We start from the raw sequence: 19,692 nt of genomic DNA, 5'->3' as shown, positions 1-19,692 counted from the left end.
TAATACTGACGAGCCTTTAACAGCCGGACCGTTGGAGCACCGAGGTGATTGCGTCGTGTGCGCAGTCATCTCCGGGCAGCTCGGGCTCATTTACAGTAATCAAGGAACACCCGCGCTCCTCCTCCTCTGGGAGATTAACTCATTCTGTCAGCGGTCGCCACGACGATTGAGAAGAACGTGTCGTAAAGCGTGTGGCATGCGTGTGAGCCGAGGGCCTGATTGCGATGGTTATCACGCACCGCGGTCGAGGACCCTGATGTTTATCCAGTCTGCCTTCGCTTAGAGAGAGAGAGTCCCTGTGGGAGACTTCTCTTTCTGCGTCTGGCCCACCAGGGCATGAAAACAGATCACGCCATCACCACCGAAAACCAGCAGGAGTTGCTTCCTTGTTCCTTTTTAGGCCCGAGATGGACTCACTTTGAAGTCCTCCCCGCCCCTCTGACTGCCTCCAGCTCTCATCACTAACATGTGTTACTAAAAGCTCCCGCTCTAAGGCTTCCCTTCAAAGGGGGAAGGCCTCCTGGTCCGCCGCCTACCTGGCAGAGTAGTAATACCTGTGTCATGTTGCTACGAAAATCCAGGATTTACTGTAAGCCGCCCCGACCAAACGGTCTGAACCCTCTGACTGTGTTTTGTTAGGGATGCTCGGCTGTAATATGATGTAACAGTCGTCTCGGCAACCGGTCGTTGCTCTCATTCTCTGGCCCGGCATCTGCTTCCTGCGTCCTCTATAAACTGTACTTTGGGTATGTACTTTTCAAGCGAGATATTAGAAATGTAGGAGTGAGATTCAACCCCAACGAGGCCGTGAAATAGTTTGTGTTTTCCTCTCGGTCGTGAGAGTCCGGTCGGAGCCGGTTCTTCGAGGCCAGCTACGCTTCGTCTCGAAGACATTTTTCCTGGAGCGGAAAAATAATCTGTCTGTCGGGGAAGGAAGACAGATTTGCAGAGCAGGTTCGGGTCCTCGAGCAGCTTATACTCCCTCAGCGCCGCCCGCCTCGCAGGACACGCGCTGTTGCGTCATTATTTCAGGGCCTCCATCTGGGAACGGACCAATGGTTTAATCATCCTTATTCTTACCCCGTCTCGTGTGACCGGGACTTAAGTTGCTTTGTACACGTACGCTGGGCGTCACGTCTCAATACCTGGTATGGACCCTAATAACCCCCCAGTACCGAGTGCCATGGAAACCTCTGCTTCTGATCTAGAACATGCATGGTTTTGCTTGTAAGCCAATCGCCACAGAAGTTATTCGACTTGTGTGATTGTCCCGCTACCGCAGCAGTCACAACCCTGTTGTACCCTGCACACGGCTCTGAACTATGGAGACGTCTAAGCCGGCAGCGAGACGCTAACGGTGCGAGCAGCTAACGGTGCAATCTGCAAGCGGTGCTAGTAGCTAACGGTATGAGCAGCTAACGGTGCGAACAGCGGCAACAGTGCTGACAGCGAACACAACCGTTTTTATACCTTTGGGGGGCGGGGATCCTACGTATTTTAAAAGGTACCGGCATAGCCATTTTTAAATGATACCCAGTCCTACATGGACAGTATATTGGTATATTCGGGACCTTTTTTCCCTACTTGTAAAAGAAATGTCCAACAAGGTTTAATCAGAGCAGCTTTTATCCCGCCTTGACGGCCTCAATTCTGAGATTTTGAGACCAGACCTCATTTTAACCTGATCAGCTAATAGAGAAAATAAAGTGATTTTAAAAATCCCCAAACCTTGAGTTGTGAATGATGATAAAAAAAAAGTATAAAAAAAAGAAACCTTCCCAGCAGGTCCAGTACAAACGCTGCTGGGATGGTGATTTCCCCCACCCCTTCCCCTCATTGGTCGGCTACATCTCCGAATGTGGTCGACCGATGTCACCGAACAATGTTGATGCTGAGAATGACATAAGGATGGAAAAGAGGATTTGTGAAGACTGTACCAGTGGAACATCCTCACCCCCCCCCCCCCCCCCACACACACACACACACACACACCCACCCTCCTCTCCTCCGCTCTCCGCTCACTGAGGATTATATCTTTGCAATTGAAACCTAGCGGGACATTCTCCGCCCCTCAAAATATACAATTTCAGATCACGCCGGCAATCCGTCTTTGTGCCTGGACTGTCGCAGGGACTAGAAAAGAGGGGCAGCAGAGATATGGCCGGAGAGTGGAGGTGAAAGCGTGAGAGCAGACCAACTAGTAGGTAACATTTCTTTGTGCCCACCCCCCTTGTCTAATGTACTTTTTTCTTCTTTTTTTTTTGCAACTGTACCCCCACCGCTGCAGAAAATGCCATCCTTTCAGTTGATGGATTATAATCACGTCTGATTGCGATTGTCTCACTGAGTCGGACTGTTTGTAAATGTGACATTTATACGCTCTCAAGACGTGTTTACACACGATTCATGTTTAGAGATGTTGGCGGTCGGGCGGGGGGGGGGGGTGGGGGGGGTCTCCGTCGAGTAGAAAACGTGTCACCGGATTGCGGACACATTCTTACCGGTTGACTCTTTGGCGTTGAAGGTGATGACTTTGCCTGGGAGCATTATTTGATCGCCTCCACAGAAAAGCTAAAGCTAAAAAAAAAACTTTGACGGGTGATTAGTGACAGTTATTTGTTTATTGGAGCTGGCTGTTTGTGGAGTTAAACAAAAATGGGATGTGGCTTTAGGTTGACTGTTCAAAATGATGGATGTGGACGTCCATAACTAGAAGAATCGCGTTAAATATCATGTTATATCCCTTTTTTTGGGCATTTAGCTGCATCCTCGCTGATTATTTACGCTGCTGAATTGCGTTCGGACAGACGTAATGCTCGAATTTCATCAATGCCACGAGGATTATCCTTTTTAGCAATTCCAGTCGCTTCAAGCATGTCAGTGTCGGTCGACCCGCCCACCAATTTGGATCAGACTGAAGTATCTCGACCGCTGTTGGATGGAAAGCCATGAACCCTTTTTCTGCAAACATTCATGATCCCCAGAGGATGGATCTTTTAAACTTTGGTGATCCCCTGATTTTTTTCATTTAATCTCACCGTACATTTCTGCTGTTTCGTGGAATATCTCAACAACTATCGGATGGAAAGCCATGAACCTTTTCTGGGAACATTCATGGTTTCCAGGGGATGAATCTTTAGAAATCTCACCATAGGTTTGTTTGTGTTTAGTGGAATATCTCCACTACTATTGGATGGATTGCAGTGAAACTGTGTATACATGTTCATGTTGGCAAGAGGAGGAATCCTAATGATTTCGGTGATCCCTTGACCTTTCGTCTAACGTCCCCCAGCAGGTCAAAAGCTTCACTTATTCAGTGAAATATATCTACCGGTTGGATTTGCAGAAAATTGTCTTATCAAGATATTTACGGTTCATCTGACCGGCCAGATGGTTTGTTACACAGCGCCGTCTGAGAAGCCATCATTGGAAAAGGGGCAGGCGGTTAAAAATTGATTGATTGGATGAACCATCTGTCAATCAAACCCTTATTGTAGCTAGTCGAGAGACTAGTAAATAGTTTTCCATTAAGAAAACCCTTCAGTGTTGTTTTGTTCTTCCTCCAATGAAGAAATACTCAGCTCTGATATAACTGATGCTGCAACCTCTTCAGGAGCCGCCATTGTTGTTTTACCAAACGCACACACCTATAGAAACCCAGTCTCTCCTCACAGGATGCTGATTGGTCCGTGCTCTGGCCACCCCGGACTCAAACACACTACTTGAAGCCTGCTGTGTTTGGGTTGCCTGCAGTCGTGCGTCTTTACTTTCCCTAATGAACCCAAACCAAAGGACATTCCTGTTCCTGGTTTACCCTCAATGCCCCTGTTAAGGATGTTGAAGCGTGGTTGTTTTGTGGCCCCCTTGCAGCAGTTATAACCCCATCTCATCCCACCGTCTCCACAGGCAGGATGACAAACCAGTCGACAGCCAACCAGTCCAAAGCCAACAAGAAGGAGAAAGAGGAAAGCCAGCGAGATGACAACACGGACGTCGTGTATAAAGATGCGGGCCACTGCAGCCGCAACAGCCACAACCTGCTGCTGGGACTCACCGTGTTGGGTATGCGCGGACTGGGAACGTCCCAGTTGTCACGCTCCGTCAGCTTGTATTCTGGTTGTTTTAATAGAAAACAGAAGAAAAGTGAAGGGGTTTTATTGTTCAAAAAAGGGAAGAGAGGTAGAAGAACCTAGAAGAAGTCCTCAAAGAAAACTAGACCCGAGACGGTCTATCAACATGTGGTTCATAACACTACAGTTAACCAAGTATGCAGTATCTGCTTTTTAAACTCTCCCCTTATTTCATCTCCTTCCCGTCCTCTCCTCTCCTCTACCTCTCCCTTTCTTCTCCTCTACTTGCCTCCTCTCTTTCCCTCTCCTCCTCCCCTTTCATCTCCCATCCTCTCCTTTTATTCTCTTCTTTCCTCCCTTTCCTTTCCTTTCCTTTCCTCTCCTCTCCCCTACTTGCCCCCCCCCCCCCTCAGGTGTGGTCATGGGGGTGCTGTTCGGGATGCTGCTGCGCTACATGAAGGTGAAGGACGACTCCGTCCTCACTCTGATTTCCTTCCCCGGAGAAATCCTGATGAGGATGCTGAAGATGCTCATCCTGCCTCTGATCATCTCCAGCCTCATCACAGGTCTGTGTGCGCACAGCGTGAGCTCAGACACACAGGAAGTTTTATTTTATTTTATTTTAGAGCGCTTCATGTCCTCGAATAATCATCTCAAAGTTCTGACTCTTCAGCTCAAATTGGTTCACGATGAGAATAACGTTCAGCTTCACTTTAAGAGTAATACTAACGTTTCATGTTCTTTTACTAACGTGCTTAACGTTTACTCATCACCACATGATATCAAACTAAAATAATGTTATAATGATAATAATAATATAGGGCCCTAATGTTAAACTTGAGCTTTTTACAAGCATTTTAAGAGCAATCTTATACAGCCAGCTGGCCGTAAATCCAAAATGTATCAGTTTATTAAACTTTTTTAAAATTATTATCATACTAATTATACATAAGCTAACATTCTTGTATCAGCATTTTAAGAGTAATATTTTACTGCTGGCTTAATGGCTAACGGATGTTAATACATCCATCCCGGAAAAACTTCCAATAGGAATCCTCCTGATTAGATTATGTTAATGCATAAAATAAGTATATTTACCTGTGCACACGTTAACATTCTGGGGCATATTCAGAGTTTTTTATGTCCATGGTGGTCGTCGGTCTCGTTCAGGGCTGGCCGGGCTCGACGCCCGCTCCAGTGGCAGGATGGGCAGCAGAGCCATGGTGTACTACATGACCACCACCGTGATCGCCGCCATCCTCGGGGTCATCCTGGTGTTGGGGATCCACCCGGGGAACCCCAAACTGAGGGGCGACTCGTCGACCTCGGCCCCGAAGAACCAGGAGGTCAACAGCATGGACGCCTTCCTGGACCTGCTCAGGAACCTCTTCCCGGAGAACCTGGTGCAGTCCTGCTTCCAACAGGTAGCCCCCAGCATCTGACACGTGACTCTGGAGCCGTTATGTTGATCTTTACCTGTGCACACTTTAGGGTGGCGGCCATCGAAATACATGGACAAGTTGGCCAATACTGGGCCAGTATGATTGAAGTATATTTTTAGAGAAGCTTTTTATATTGTTTTAAAGTATCATCCAGTACAATCCAGTATGTTCAAAGTTTATTCAGAATCACACCTCAATTCTAATATTTGAAAGTGGCATTAAATATCGGAAAGACTTTTTAAGACGTGAAAGTTGTGTTACAAAAGTTTGGCTACAAAACACGACCCGAAACAAAGTTCCTTTAAGGTCACACGTGTGACCTTAAGTTTGTTTTGATTAAAGCAAATACAAGCAGAGCTCCTCTAATAAAACTACACATTTAAAGCCCCTTTTAATTTTTTATAGCATTGCAGTTTAAATAACTGCTTGTTTAGACAAAAGAATCCCCCAAAGAAATAATATGACTTTAAGCTCTGGTAAATTGAGACGGAAATTAAATAATAAAAACAATCGTTGCAATGTGAGACAGCAGCTGAGGAATCTTTTCTTCTTCTAAATTCCTCCGTCTGAATTCAGTCAGTTACAGTAACGACTACAGACTGCCGTTTATCCAAGCTGGTCATTTTTAATCAATCACGATGTGACCCCCCCCCCCCCCCCCCCCCCCCCAATGCGTGAGCATCTGAATGATTGGAAGTCGGTCTGTGGCGGGCCGTGTGAGGGTCGGCCCTTCTGCTGCTGCTAATCTCTTTACATCTGCAACGCCACATCTTTATTTACCACCGCCGGGCATCAGAGAACACCAGCTTACAGACTCCTCTCTCTCTCTTTCTATTCTCTCTCTCTCTCTCTCTCTCTCTCTCTCTCTCTCTTTCCTGTCTGCATCTCTGTTTTACTGCTTCTTTTGTTTGTTCTCATCGGGGGAGTCATTAAAGTCATAAAAAGGCATAATTGCTTCTGCAGGAAGGAATCGTCCGTCCCCCTTTCAACCCACTTTTCTTTTCTTTTCTTTTCTTTTCTTTCCCCCCTTTTGTTTTTCTTCATGTGAGAGTCGCTCAATCCCTCTTTTGTCTTTTCATTAAACACAATAAGAGTTAGAAAAATCTGGGTTTCGCTGCGTGAATTGTTATCATGGGATAACAGCGTTGGCTTTTCATTTGTTGTTGCCACACAACAACAAACAAAGCAGCAACAACTTAACTTACTGATTCTTTAATTAACACTTTGTTTTTTTAACTGTCACGCATTTAATTCCAAGAAAATGTTTCTCATTTCTCATTTTCTGCTTTTTCTCCAGATTTTAAACACCACAAATCATAATGTATACACACACACACACACACACACACACACACACACACGCAAAAGCAATACAGGTTCCTGAAGTGTGCGTAGCTACAGTTTCCACAAACCTTATGAGCCCATCTTTAATATTCTCTGGAACATGAGTTCCACCTGATCGCGTTCCCCGTTTCCTGCCTCATCGCTCTTCTGTTTCTTTCTGAGAGTTCTGTTTAAATAATTGTTGTTGAGCGACCCGGAGAGAATAACCTTTCCCCCAACACGGTATCGATCTGAAAACCCCTCCCGCAGGTTCAGACGGTGCTGAAAACGGTGCCGGTGGCGGCACCAAACCAATCCGAGTCCATCATCGTGAGCCGGAAGAAACTGGAGTACAAATGGGGCATGAACGTCCTCGGTGAGTGGACGGCGGAGGCTGATTTCCATTTCCACTTGACGGCGGCGCTCTCCTCCTTCCGGTTTCCGGTGACGCGTTGCTTCGTGTCTTCTTCCTCCCCCCTCCCCCCACCCCCCACCCCCCCGCAGGCCTCATCGGCTTCTTCATCGCCTTCGGGATCTGCATGAGCCGGATGGGCGAGCGGGGGAAGGTCATGTGCGACTTCTTCAACATCCTCAACGAGATCATCATGACGATGGTTTCCATGATCATGTGGTCAGTGTCTTTTTTCTTGTTTTCCCCCCCCCACCCCACCCCACCACCAACACCACCACCACCACCACCACCAACCAAGCCTTCTCCCACCCGCCGTGTGTGTTTGCGTGCGCCCGTCTGCAAGCACGCACAACGTGTGTGTCTGCTTTTCGACATTCTGGAGAGAAGAAAAAAACCCACACACAGAGGTCAGTGACAGTGATGGATAAGGCGAGGACGGGCGTGTTGTGGGAACAGAGCCACCGTGTCCGAGGAGGAAGAGGGAGAGGGAGAAAAGAGTGTTAGTGAGGGACACGGACAGATGGAAAGAGAGAGAGAGAGAGAGGGTTTCCCTGGCACATGCTAGAGTCTGTGGTATGCCGAGGAGTAGCAGGGAGTCGGGGGGCCCGGAGCAGTGTTGCGGACTCCCAGGGGGGAGCCGGGGGTGGAACGTCTCCAAAATGTAATGGATCCACAGACGGGACGAGGAGCCACTTGGCAGAAAGCAGATGCTGGCGGGAGGAGACGGGCGGACGTGGAAAGATGCATGTGGGAGCGCGTGTCTTCTAGAGAGCGGCGCAGCGGGCTTTTTGACGCTCCGCAGGACCACGGCTGGACTGCGCCGAGAAAGACAGAGTAGTGGCACTCAGAGCTGGGGGGGGGGGAGTGGGCGTCTGGAAGAGAAACAGCAGGATGCTTGTTGCCGCGGCCCCTTCGAGGAAACATCTACACGTGCAGCTGGACACCAAAAAGGAATCGTGTCCTTGTTCGTATCACTCGCGCAGTATAAACAGATTACTCACGGGGCCCACGGAGCTCGCCAAACACCGGCGTCCAGTGTATACAAAAACACGTATCATACGGGGAACACATCCATCAAATCATACACGCGGCATGCTCCACCAAACAGCTGCCGGCGAATGCCAGGCTCGGGGGTGAGGGTGGGTAGGGGGTGGTTTCGGGCGGCACGCAGCTGACCCCGGTTGAGGGAGCAGGCCGCCGCATTGACTCGGACCATAGGAAGGAGGCTTAAAAAAAGGGTGGGAGGGGGAACAACGACTCAATTCACAGCGGCCTGTGTTGATGCAGGCGAACAACTGCACTCCGGAAGCTGGAAACCAGAGATCCAAGAATGCGTCTCGTCCCTCTCGAGCGGAAACGTCCTCCTTTTGACAGTCAATGAAGACGTTTAGCACGATTTAAATGTAGCCTTCGACTGATAAATGCTTCCAGATGAACCCCCCCCCCTTCGTATAGAGATATAGTCATTTCAGCTCCGACGTGTCCTCCCTCCCCTCCCCCTGTTCTCAGGTACTCCCCCATCGGCATCGCCTCCCTGATCGCGGGGAAGATCGCGGCCATCGGGAACCTGGAGGTGGTGGCCAGGCAGCTGGGCATGTACATGGTGACCGTCATGGTGGGCCTGGTGATCCACGGCGGCTTGATCCTCCCCGCCATATTCTTCGCCATCACCAGAAAAAACCCTTTTACTTTCTACCAGGGGATCTTTCAGGCCTGGATCACGGCTCTGGGCACTGCGAGCAGGTAGGACGGGGAGTGTGTGTGTGTGTGTGTGTGTGTGTGTGTGTGTTAACACATGTGCGTCACGCATCTCTTCTCTCAACATCTATTCCTCGAGCAGTTGCGGTAGTTGCGGCGTGATTGATTGGCGTCGCCTGCTGGTCGCCCTCCAGCTCTCCGGGGGTAATAATCTGGTAATAAACGGCTTGAGGGCAAAGATTTTAGCATTTACGCCGACCAATCAGGACGGCGGAAGCCAAAGTGTGTGTGTGTGTGTGTGTGTGTGTAAGCGGCGGGCTATCATGGGCGAGTCCATGTCGGACAGATCCAGCGTTGTAAAGGTCTATAAGCCTTTTGGGGATTAGGCGTCACCGGGCCACTCCAGGCTCGGCTCGGCTCGGCTCGGCTCGGCTCGGCTCGGCTCGGCTCGGCTCGGCTCGGCATCGCCCCGCTGAAAAACCAACTGTCAGTTTGGCACATTACCGAGGCTTTGGTTGAAAACGGGTAATCCCATCAACGTTTTTCTCTAATTATATTATGACCCCCGAGCTCAGCGGGGGCACAGGAATCAAATTCCTTTAATTCACATGTCGGGAGGATTTCAACAGTGGCCGACGCCAGCTGTCGGGAGGCTGTCGGACGACTCAGATGTCTCCACCCAGACTTCACCCCTTCACCTCTGCACTCGTGCCTTTCAACACCTGTCTACCTATTTTATATCCTTCCAGCAGACACTTTGCTCCCGTACGTCTGCACCTTAATCTCTTCTTCCCTAACTCGACATCTTGTGGGGCCTTCTTCTTCTTCTTCTTCTTCTTCTTCTTCTTCTTCTTCTTCTTCTTCTTCTTCTTCTTCCTCCTCCTCTCAGTGCAGGAACGTTGCCCGTCACCTTCCGCTGCCTGGAGGAGAATCTGAAGATCGATAAGCGCGTGACTCGCTTCGTGCTGCCCATCGGCGCCACCATCAACATGGACGGCACGGCGCTGTACGAGGCCGTGGCGGCCATCTTCATCGCCCAGATGAACGACATCTCCTTGGACACCGGGCAGATCATCACCGTCAGGTGAGGCACAAATGGCGGACGCGCAACTCGTGACGTTTCCCATGTTTCTGTCTTTATTTTGATTTTGGAGACGAATGCAATCAAAATGTTTGTGGAGCAGCTTATTTTACTTTTTCACGTTATTTTTAGATTACGAAACCCCACTCAAATGACCAGGAAGTTAAGGAAGACACAAATCATATAAGATTAATAAGATCCTACACACTGCCCTTTTAATATTAACATTTTAAACGCCTATGAAGCTTCACAACACTTCCGTGTAGCAAGCTATTTGTTGTCTACGTTTTAAGAAGATAAGGACTGTAAATATTGCTGATTAACTCATCCAGAATCTATCAATACGTGTACGTTTGCGAGACGACGTTCCCGTTGTCCAAGAAAACAAACAAATTCCTTCACATTTTTAATGGCCGTGTGCTTTAATGTCACAATGTGTAGGGCCGAGCGACATCTTTAAGCTCCGCACTGAGGAAAGTGAGATTTCCCCTTTCTGAGGTTGCAGCTAAACATTCGCATCTGATTGGAACCAGACCCGCTTGGAACCAGACCCCCCCCCCCTCTTCCGCTTGGAATCAGCCCCGCTTGGATCGGACTCAGCTCGTCGCGACCGCGGGACACAAACGATACTCAGCACTTTGAAGTTGTTTATTTTATGTCTTTCATCAACATGCCGTTTTACCACCAAATTCCCCAAAATCTAATTTTCAAAAGGTCCTTTGTGACATCTGCGGTGGAGTCGTTGGCGAATGAGACCCACTTGTGGTGTGTAAATCTTGCGATTGTCACAGCGGGGGTCTAGTTAGCGCCGCAGTTTATTTTTGAGAAAGGACTGACATCAGATGAACAGCATCGCGCGGGTTCAACACCGACCGGGCCTGCAGTCACATCTGGGACCAACGTGAACTGATGATAACTCTTAATTGCAAACATGTCATGGTGAGCGGCACTGAGTGAGATTTAAGTCCGAAAACTTAAAAGAAGTCCGGAAAACATCAAGAGATTCATTCGGTTTTGTTTGTCAAATCCTTCTTTCATGGGAGCGTTGCACGTACACGGATGTGGTGAAATAACTCACATGTGAATTACCTGGTTTGCGTCACGCTTTACGAAAATAGATGTCGACATCGAACACCTCATTTAGTACATTTTTGTGTTTGAGTGAAGCCGATGCTGAAGAGTCTCAAACCGACATTCTCTCTACTGACCACCAGGGGGCGACTCCTCTGGTTGTATAGAAGTCTATGCTTCATGTGTTAAAGCTGCATTCTCTCTCCTGACCACCAGGGGGCTACTCCTCTGGTTGTATAGAAGTCTATGCTTCATGTGTTAAAGCTGCATTCTCTCTACTGACCACCAGGGGGCGACTCCTCTGGTTGTATAGAAGTCTATGCTTCATGTGTTAAAGCTGCATTCTCTCTCCTGACCACCAGGGGGCGACTCCTCTGGTTGTATGGAAGTCTATGCTTCATGTGTTAAAGCTGCATTCTCTCTACTGACCACCAGGGGGCGACTCCTCTGGTTGTATAGAAGTCTATGCTTCATGTGTTGAAGCTGCATTCTCTCTCCTGACCACCAGGGGGCGACTCCTCTGGTTGTATAGAAGTCTATATAAATGACTACTTCTCTTGATGTATTCCCTCAGTAAACATTGTAAACATGAGTTTATGGTCTCAATCTCTAGTTTCAAGTCTTCTTCAATACAGCGTGATTCATTTAGTAAATTATCGTGCATTTAGAGTCAACAGACCATAAAGCAGGGTGTGCTTTAGGGCGGGGCTACAAAGTGATTGACATGTTGCTGCCACAGCGTTGTTTATGTTTTCGTCTTACAACTTTAACTCCTTCACTGTGTGTTTTCATTTACAAATGTATTCAGTTTTCATCTCGTTTGTCCCATCTTGGTTCCAAAAGAACCAAGATGGCGGCGTTTAAAATGTCAAACTAAAGGCTTCAAAACTTCAGTCCACCAAACCAGTGGGCGACGTCCCGTTTGTGGACTGAAGTCCGGGTGACTGAGAGTTTCCTCACATTTTGCAATTGTCTTCACGGACCTTTGTAATGGAGGAAGTCGCCGCTACGTCCATAACACGGTGAGGTATGAAGGGAATCTGAGCTCTCGCTCGTCTGCATATTGTTTCCTGTGTTTCATGTGATTTATGTTCAAATTAAACCATGCATTTTTTTTATTCGTTGATTTACTATCTTAACAAATAATGGAGACATTTCTTTTTTTCAGACGGAGGTTGGAAAATGTCACAACGTCCCATAAAATCAGCTGGCAGATTCCCCTTTTTTTATTCTAACGTCAAGCACTATCTGAAGCCTCGAGGGCCCGGACACACCAAACTAATTGGACTAATTGCGTTTATTGGCAGACGTTCGGCTGACTAAGAAGAGTTCAAAGCGGCGAAGGCAGTTGGTGAGAAGCCGTCGGAGAATCCGTCGGAGAATCCGTGATTTCCAGCATTGAGTCTGGTTTCTTTTAGCTTTTATCAAACATATTCTCCTTTTATTATCCGAGTGAGTAATGACCCATGTTCAACACCACTAAAGCCCCCCTCGCTCTGACATCTCTACATTAATGTATGTGTGTGTGTGTGTGCATGTGTGTGTGTGTGTGTTGTGTGAAAACTAACAGCAGAGAATTTCCCCTCAGGGTCCAATAAAGCATCTTCTTCTGAAACAGATTTGACGAACACAAATTACTTAACTACGTCTGGCTTGTTTTTTTTGTTGTTGTCTGTGTTCCTTTATAATTTGCACTACAGGCCATAATGATGTCTTCTCACGCATGTTCAGAACTCACACGCCTCCTTCCCGCCTTCTTCGCGGTGCGTTCAAGTGCAAGCGTCTCGCAAAAGTTGCTCGGCAATGTAAAGCTGTGACATGTTGCTTTCCCCCCCCCCAGTCTGACTGCCACCCTGGCCAGTGTCGGAGCCGCCAGTATTCCCAGTGCTGGACTGGTCACCATGCTACTGATCCTGACGGCCGTGGGGCTTCCCACTCAGGACATCAGTCTGCTCATCGCCGTCGACTGGCTGCTGTGAGTCAGGCTGTCCGAAAGGTGGAGGTGTTGAGTGTGTGTGTGTGTGTGTGTGTGTGTGTGTGTGTGTGTGTGTGTGTGTGTGTGTGTGTGTGTGTGTGTGTGTGTGTGATGGGGAGTCTCTTCTCGGACCCTCCAGAGCTGTTACCCAGTTTTAATCAGTCACATTTGGAAGGTTTTGGTGTTATTCAGCCCCCCCACCCCAGTGATTCTGATACTGTGCCCCCCCCTTACCACCACACAGTGACCGAATGCGTACCTCCATCAACGTGGTGGGCGACTCATTCGGCGCAGGCATCGTGGACCACTTGTCGAAGGCCGAGCTCGCCGAACTCGACGCGGCGGAAATGCAAATGCTGCAGCCGGAGGAGCTGGACTTCATCCCCCCGCCGCCGGTCCTCGAAGAGATGATGGACCTGATCGACCCCTTCAAACCGCCCGAGCTGCCCCCCCGCTCCCCTCGCCCGCCCAAGCAAAACCACCACGGCCACGTCGTCTCCCAGTCCCGGTCCCACTCTCCGTCCCGCTCCGTCCGCTCCCCATCTCCGCGCTCCGTGTGCTCCCACTCCCCGCGGCCGTTCCGCACTCATTCACCGCGCATCCTCCGCCGGACGGAGGCGGGCTACTGCGCCCTGCCCAGCCACGACAACCAGGTAACTACATCTTCTTCTTCTTCTTCTTCTTCTTGATGCAATACAGCATTCTAAATCCTCCACGTGTTCTGTCCAAAAGAAAAGCACGAATCTCCAGATTTTGTGAATTTTCAGATCAACTACAAGAGAAAGTGTTCTTTTATGGGTTAAGAATAATTATTGGGAAGAATGGGACAATTTTTTTTAAAAAGATGCATTGTTTCATTGAAAGCTGATATGTTGGAGATGCATGGGCCGTGAGTGTTGGAGTGTCGGTATATGTAATATTTGCAGGATGCAATGATTAATCGATTAAATTGACTGAGCATTGAGGTTTTGGGGACATTTTGTGGGTGAATCCAGAGCACAGGAAGCATAAAATATTGATATTTACAAGATATTGTTGTCCGCTAACATGGTAAGTTTCGTGACTACATGAATGGTTGTAAACCCCGATGTATTCATTCGTCGCATGTATTTTCCCATCTTTAATCGAAGGTCAAAAGGTCGACGTGTTCTCATGGCGTCCTCTTTACCCTCCTCTCAGATTCCCACAATGCACCGCTCCCACAGGGAGAGAGACCGGGAACGGGAGCGTCTGAGGCGAGAGAGCGAAACCGAAGAGGAGGAGGAGAGAGAGAGGGCCCTGGGCGAAACGAGCGACGGCGAGGAGAGCGACGACACCGCTTACGACCGGAGGCAGGCCATGCCGCCGGGCGACCTGCCGTGAGCGGATTTTTAACCCCCCAAAAAAAAACTTTCAAAAAAAAGCTCCACCCCCACCCCCCTTCCCCGTCGGTTAGTTCTCGTTTCACGACAGCTTTTCGAGGATTTCTAGCAGGTTTACGTTGCTACTTCTCTTAGACCGACTGTTGCATTAGTGATCGATTGGCTCGCTTCGAGGTACTAAAACGTGGCGACTGGCCCTTTAAATGGAGAGTTGTTCCCCCCTCGTTTACTCCGTCGCCGTCTTGATTTTGTCATTTTCACAATCAAACCTGAATGTCTGATCTTCCTTAATTCTTTTTCCGGATAGGAATTGTGAGGACAAGTATCTCGGTGTTATCAGCCTTTCGACGCACGCAGGTTATCAGCCGATCCTCCACCTTTGCCCGACTCCTTCTCCTCTACTTTTATTTTTACCCGGCAGGAAGTGAAAAAATATTACACTTGAACCACCGACCGGCGTCCGCCACGGCTCACCTATTAACACGTTATATTTCGTGTGTTTCACTCGAAATAAAGTAAAGCATTAAAAATGACAATTTGGAGTCCAGCAAATACAGTAACTATCCGTAAAGTAGTTTTTAGCCTCCCTGTTTTTGTGCTGATTAAACACACAAACTACAACATGTATTTAAGATGCTGGTCGGAGGGTTTTCTTTTGTTATCGTTGGACGGAGGCAGGCGAGCGAAGTCTTTATGCTAAGCTAAGCTAACAGGCTGCTTATTTACCCTACAGACATTAAAGTGGTATTGATCTTCTAATTTAACCCCCCAAAAATGTTGAACCGTACCTTTAAATAACCTTTGAGAAATACCAACAGGTTCATGTGAATGAAAGCAATAAAAAAATAATTAAAAAAACAGCAGACATTATTTTTTATAATTCTCCACCTTCGTTTATCTCTCGACATTCTCATCCCCGGTGCTCTTCTCATCTCGGTGTCAATATTGTCGACATCATCTATGGTTTGTAATTTCCTCGTTGTGGTCTGAAAGGACGAGTTTTAGGCGAGACGCTGTTTTCATTTAGTTGTATGTTTTAAATGTGCCAGTGTTAACTCTCATTGTTCATTCTTAAATGCTTGTACAATAACGTCATCACACTCTCCCTCCCCACTGAATCGCCTTTCATTTTAGATTTCATTTCATCAACTGCCTCCCTGCATCCTTAAGTCTTAACTCAGATTCACAGGTCCGGCTCATTGTGTATATTGTATATGTAATAAAATCTTAAGAGATGTATTTAAAATAACTCCTGTGTTTGCCTCTGCTCTGCTTAAGCACAATCTGCGAGGGATTTGCGGCCGAAAAGGGGGGCACGCGTCAGCACTCGGTGACTAAGACGCAGGAAAAATGAATTACTGGCTGTAAAAAGTTGCAACAGACACACATTACACACACACACACACACACACACACATGAGGCCGCGCTTACAGAACACACTGATGAGACAGAGACGCACAGAGATACCGGCACACTTAATCCTCTCAAAGAGGAGTTAGAAGGCGGGCGAGGCAGCAGAGGTTGAGGGATGGGAGAGGAATGGGAGGGCGGCAGATGGCCAGAAAGACGTCAATCCTTTTCATTCTTCCCAGACAGCAGAAGGGCATTGTGGGTAATTGCAACCGGTGCTGACGTTGGACTCGGGGCCCCTGCACGTCAGAGAGTCAGGGGCAGGAAGAAAAAAACTGACAATGTGTCGAGGTTTTCTCTGAAAATGTGTGTAATACGTCTGTGTGTGCGCACGCGTGTGTGTGTGTGTGTGTGTGTGTGTGTGTGTGTGTTATGAGGAGCATCATCTGCTCCGAAACCCTTTCCATTTTCTTTACTTTGGCTCGACTCAAACTCATTCTTTGACTTTAGCTGACCCCAAAAGACGTTGTTAATTATTTCAGTTTTTTCCTCACTGAAGATTTTCTATTTATTTTTACTGGGCCTCAAACTAAAATAAGTCACGGATAAAGACAAACACTGGTAGGGGGATAACAAAATATAATTTACTTTGATTTATGGGTGTCATATCTAATCTAACTGGACATTGCGGAAACACAAAATGTCTCTGTTTTCTTTTTTGATGAACTTTAAGAACAACACGTAAATATTTGAGTTATGCCGATGGAAATATTACGAAGCCTCTGAACAATGTAATTGATCTTGGGCTGCTGCTAACAACGTCTTTATCATGTAATAGGAGGTTTTTCTCTATTAATTATGTTTGTTGCCTTAACCTAAATAAAGCAAGTTCATTTAAAAAAGGACACTTTGTAACGAGCGCATGTTCACACGTCTAAAACCGACAAAGAAGAAGTTCAGGACCAGAAAACGAGTGTCGGTATTTGTTGAAGATTGAAAGCCTGATGTAACAGGATGCTGTAACAGCTGTGGGATCGGAAATGGTTGTTTTAATGGAGACATTTTATTCCTTAAGCAGTTCATTTGGGCTATAAAGTTTATTATTGATTTATTATAGGAGATAAACACACTCAAATAAATTAAAGAACCCACAAATGTCCCTAGTGATGCGTAATTCAACCCGATAAAATCACATGTTAAGTTTAATCTGCTTCCAGTTTGCTACAATATTTCAGTCGTATAGTCTTCATCTTAATTTTTTTTAATAACATGGAATGAAAGGAACACGGGGTAAGTCATCTGGATCACACAACATTTATCAACGTGATCGTTTCTTTTAGTTCTGACGTCTCGTGTCACATTACTGTAAATGAAATCCAGCGGCAGCGGGAGTGAGACAGATGTCCTGGTTTCACAACGCAGTCTGACATCTAGAGGCGGGATCACTCATCACATGCAACATGCAGAGTACAGTGCACCATGCAGAGTACAGTGCACCATGCAGAGTACAGTGCAACATGCAGCACAATGCAACATGCAGAGTACAGTGCAACATGACGTACAATGCAACATGCAGAGTACAGTGCAACATGACGTACAATGCAACATGCAGAGTACAATGCAACATGCAGAGTACAGTGCAACATGCAGAGTACAACAATGCAACATGCAGAGTATAGTGCAACATACAGAGTACAGTGCAACATGACGTACAATGCAACATGCAGAGTACAATGCAACATGACGTACAATGCAACATGCAGAGTACAGTGCAACATGCAGAGTACAGTGCAACATGCAAAGTACAGTGTAACATGCAGAGTACAGTGAAACATGCAGAGTACAGTGCAACATGACGTACAATGCAACATGCAGAGTACAGTGCAACATGCAGAGTACAGTGCAACATGCAAAGTACAATGCAACATGCAGAGTACAGTGCAACATGCAAAGTACAGTGTAACATGCAGAGTACAGTGCAACATGCAGAGTACAGTGCAACATGACGTACAATGCAACATGCAGAGTACAGTGCAACATGACGTACAATGCAACATGCAGAGTACAGTGCAACATGACGTACAATGCAACATGCAGAGTACAGTGCAACATGCAAAGTACAGTGCAACATGCAGAGTACAGTGCAACATGACGTACAATGCAACATGCAGAGTACAGTGCAACATGCAGAGTACAGTGCAACATGACGTACAATGCAACATGCAGAGTACAGTGCAACATGCAGAGTACAACAATGCAACATGCAGAGTACAATGCAACATGCAGCGTACAGTGCAACATGCAGAGTAGTGCAACATGCAGCACGATGCAACATGCAGCACAATGCAACATGCAGAGTACAGTGCACCATGCAGAATACAATGCAACATGCGGCACAGAGCAACATGACGTACAGTGAAACATGCGGCACAGTGAAACATGCGGCACAGTGAAACATGCGGTACAGTGAAACATGCGGCACAGTGCAACATGCGGCACAGTGAAACATGCGGTACAGTGAAACATGCGGTACAGTGAAACATGCGGCACAGTGAAACATGCAACAGCGAGTCACGTGGAAGGAATTCACAAAATCCACGACCTGAGTGATTAAAATATGATCTTTATTAAATAAAGGAAGACATGTGTGTGTATACATACATATGCACAGCCACATCTGTCTTCAGACTATATGCAGGTCGCATACAGCCACACAGTCAAAACGACGTATAAAAGTATCTCAGATTCACTTCCATTAGGCTTGGAAACGGTTTCTTAAGTCTGCGTAAAATACATATCAGTTCAAACGGTGACAAGGATTTTGCAAAAAAGCTGCTAAAAAATCCTGCAAAATAACTAGTTTATCTGCTACATATTTAACTAAATCATGCTAGTTCTGCTTGAATCTGTGTATTTAGCTGTATTGTATGTAGTCTTTAGTATTGTCTAAATATTTTATGGACAGATTTTCCTCCATTGAGAAGCTGATTTAAGATCATTTTGAACTTCTCATAGTGAGAATGAAACACCTGTAAAAATGTAAATGAAGAAGGGATTACTTCACAAAGTTGGTCTTAGAAAGTATTCGCGGACAATTCGATGAATTCTGTATTTTTGTAGGCGAACCAGGAAGTTACAGCGTCCACAAAAAGCCGATGGGATCATTCTACTGGTTTTTAAATCGGTACAGAAAATAAAACATTTAGATAAACTCCACTTTATGATTTATGAAGCGCGAATGCAACCTGCGGAAGTAAACAAATGCTAACGTTAGCTTATAAACTACACCCACCCCCCGCCCACCCCGGTCACATGACTTCAAATTGTTGCCGCTTTTTTTAAGACACGTAAAAGCTTCACGAGTTTGCGGTTTTCAATGACGTAGTACAAAACATAACATTTCTCTTTAGCGTGTGTTAACCACAAACCTTATTTCAGGCCTTTGACCAAAAACTAATGAAAAAAAACCCACATTTAAAACAAACAGAAAGTGCAAAAAAAATGCCGACTCATTCCGAGCTTTAGGACTCATTCCTGCAGAAACAATTGGGATCCAAGTCAGAGACACGTTAATGAAAGATTTGACCGTTTATAGTTAATTGTTACAAAGTTAAACAAAGAAGCTCTCAAAGAAACAAAAACTCATAAAAAATAAACATTCACTCTTAGCGAAATCACCAATCAGAAATATAAAAACTGCGTGTTAAAAGTGGTTTTAAAGGCCGCGCTGTTCCTCCACAACGCTCGATGCTCTGCAGCAGTTTAAGACGGGGAGTTAAAGAGGGGAAAAGGTGACCTTGTCGCCGTGGCGACGAACACGCTGCAGCCCACAGTCGCCACGTCGGACCACCAGAGTTCAGCGTGGCTTCGGTCTCCCGCCACAGTAGAACATGTCAGCTTATCGACTC

At 46.8% G+C, this 19,692-nt stretch overlaps 1 protein-coding gene across 1 annotated transcript in view; it reads left to right on the top strand.

Moving 5' to 3' along the window:
* The window catches only part of slc1a9 (solute carrier family 1 member 9), a 24,703-nt gene extending 10,269 nt beyond the window's left edge, over positions 1-14,434 (top strand). Inside the window, 10 exon segments of the mRNA XM_034538984.1 lie at positions 3,907-4,062; positions 4,484-4,636; positions 5,241-5,494; positions 7,106-7,211; positions 7,340-7,466; positions 8,757-8,990; positions 9,835-10,029; positions 12,938-13,072; positions 13,317-13,725; positions 14,252-14,434. Of these exon segments, the coding sequence (XP_034394875.1) occupies positions 3,907-4,062; positions 4,484-4,636; positions 5,241-5,494; positions 7,106-7,211; positions 7,340-7,466; positions 8,757-8,990; positions 9,835-10,029; positions 12,938-13,072; positions 13,317-13,725; positions 14,252-14,434 (1,952 nt within the window).
* The last annotated feature ends 5,258 nt before the right edge of the window (positions 14,435-19,692 follow it).

The sequence above is a fragment of the Cyclopterus lumpus genome, chromosome 8 (assembly GCF_009769545.1).
Source record: "Cyclopterus lumpus isolate fCycLum1 chromosome 8, fCycLum1.pri, whole genome shotgun sequence".
NCBI lineage: Eukaryota > Metazoa > Chordata > Actinopteri > Perciformes > Cyclopteridae > Cyclopterus > Cyclopterus lumpus.
This window is presented reverse-complemented; position numbering and strand designations above follow the sequence as displayed.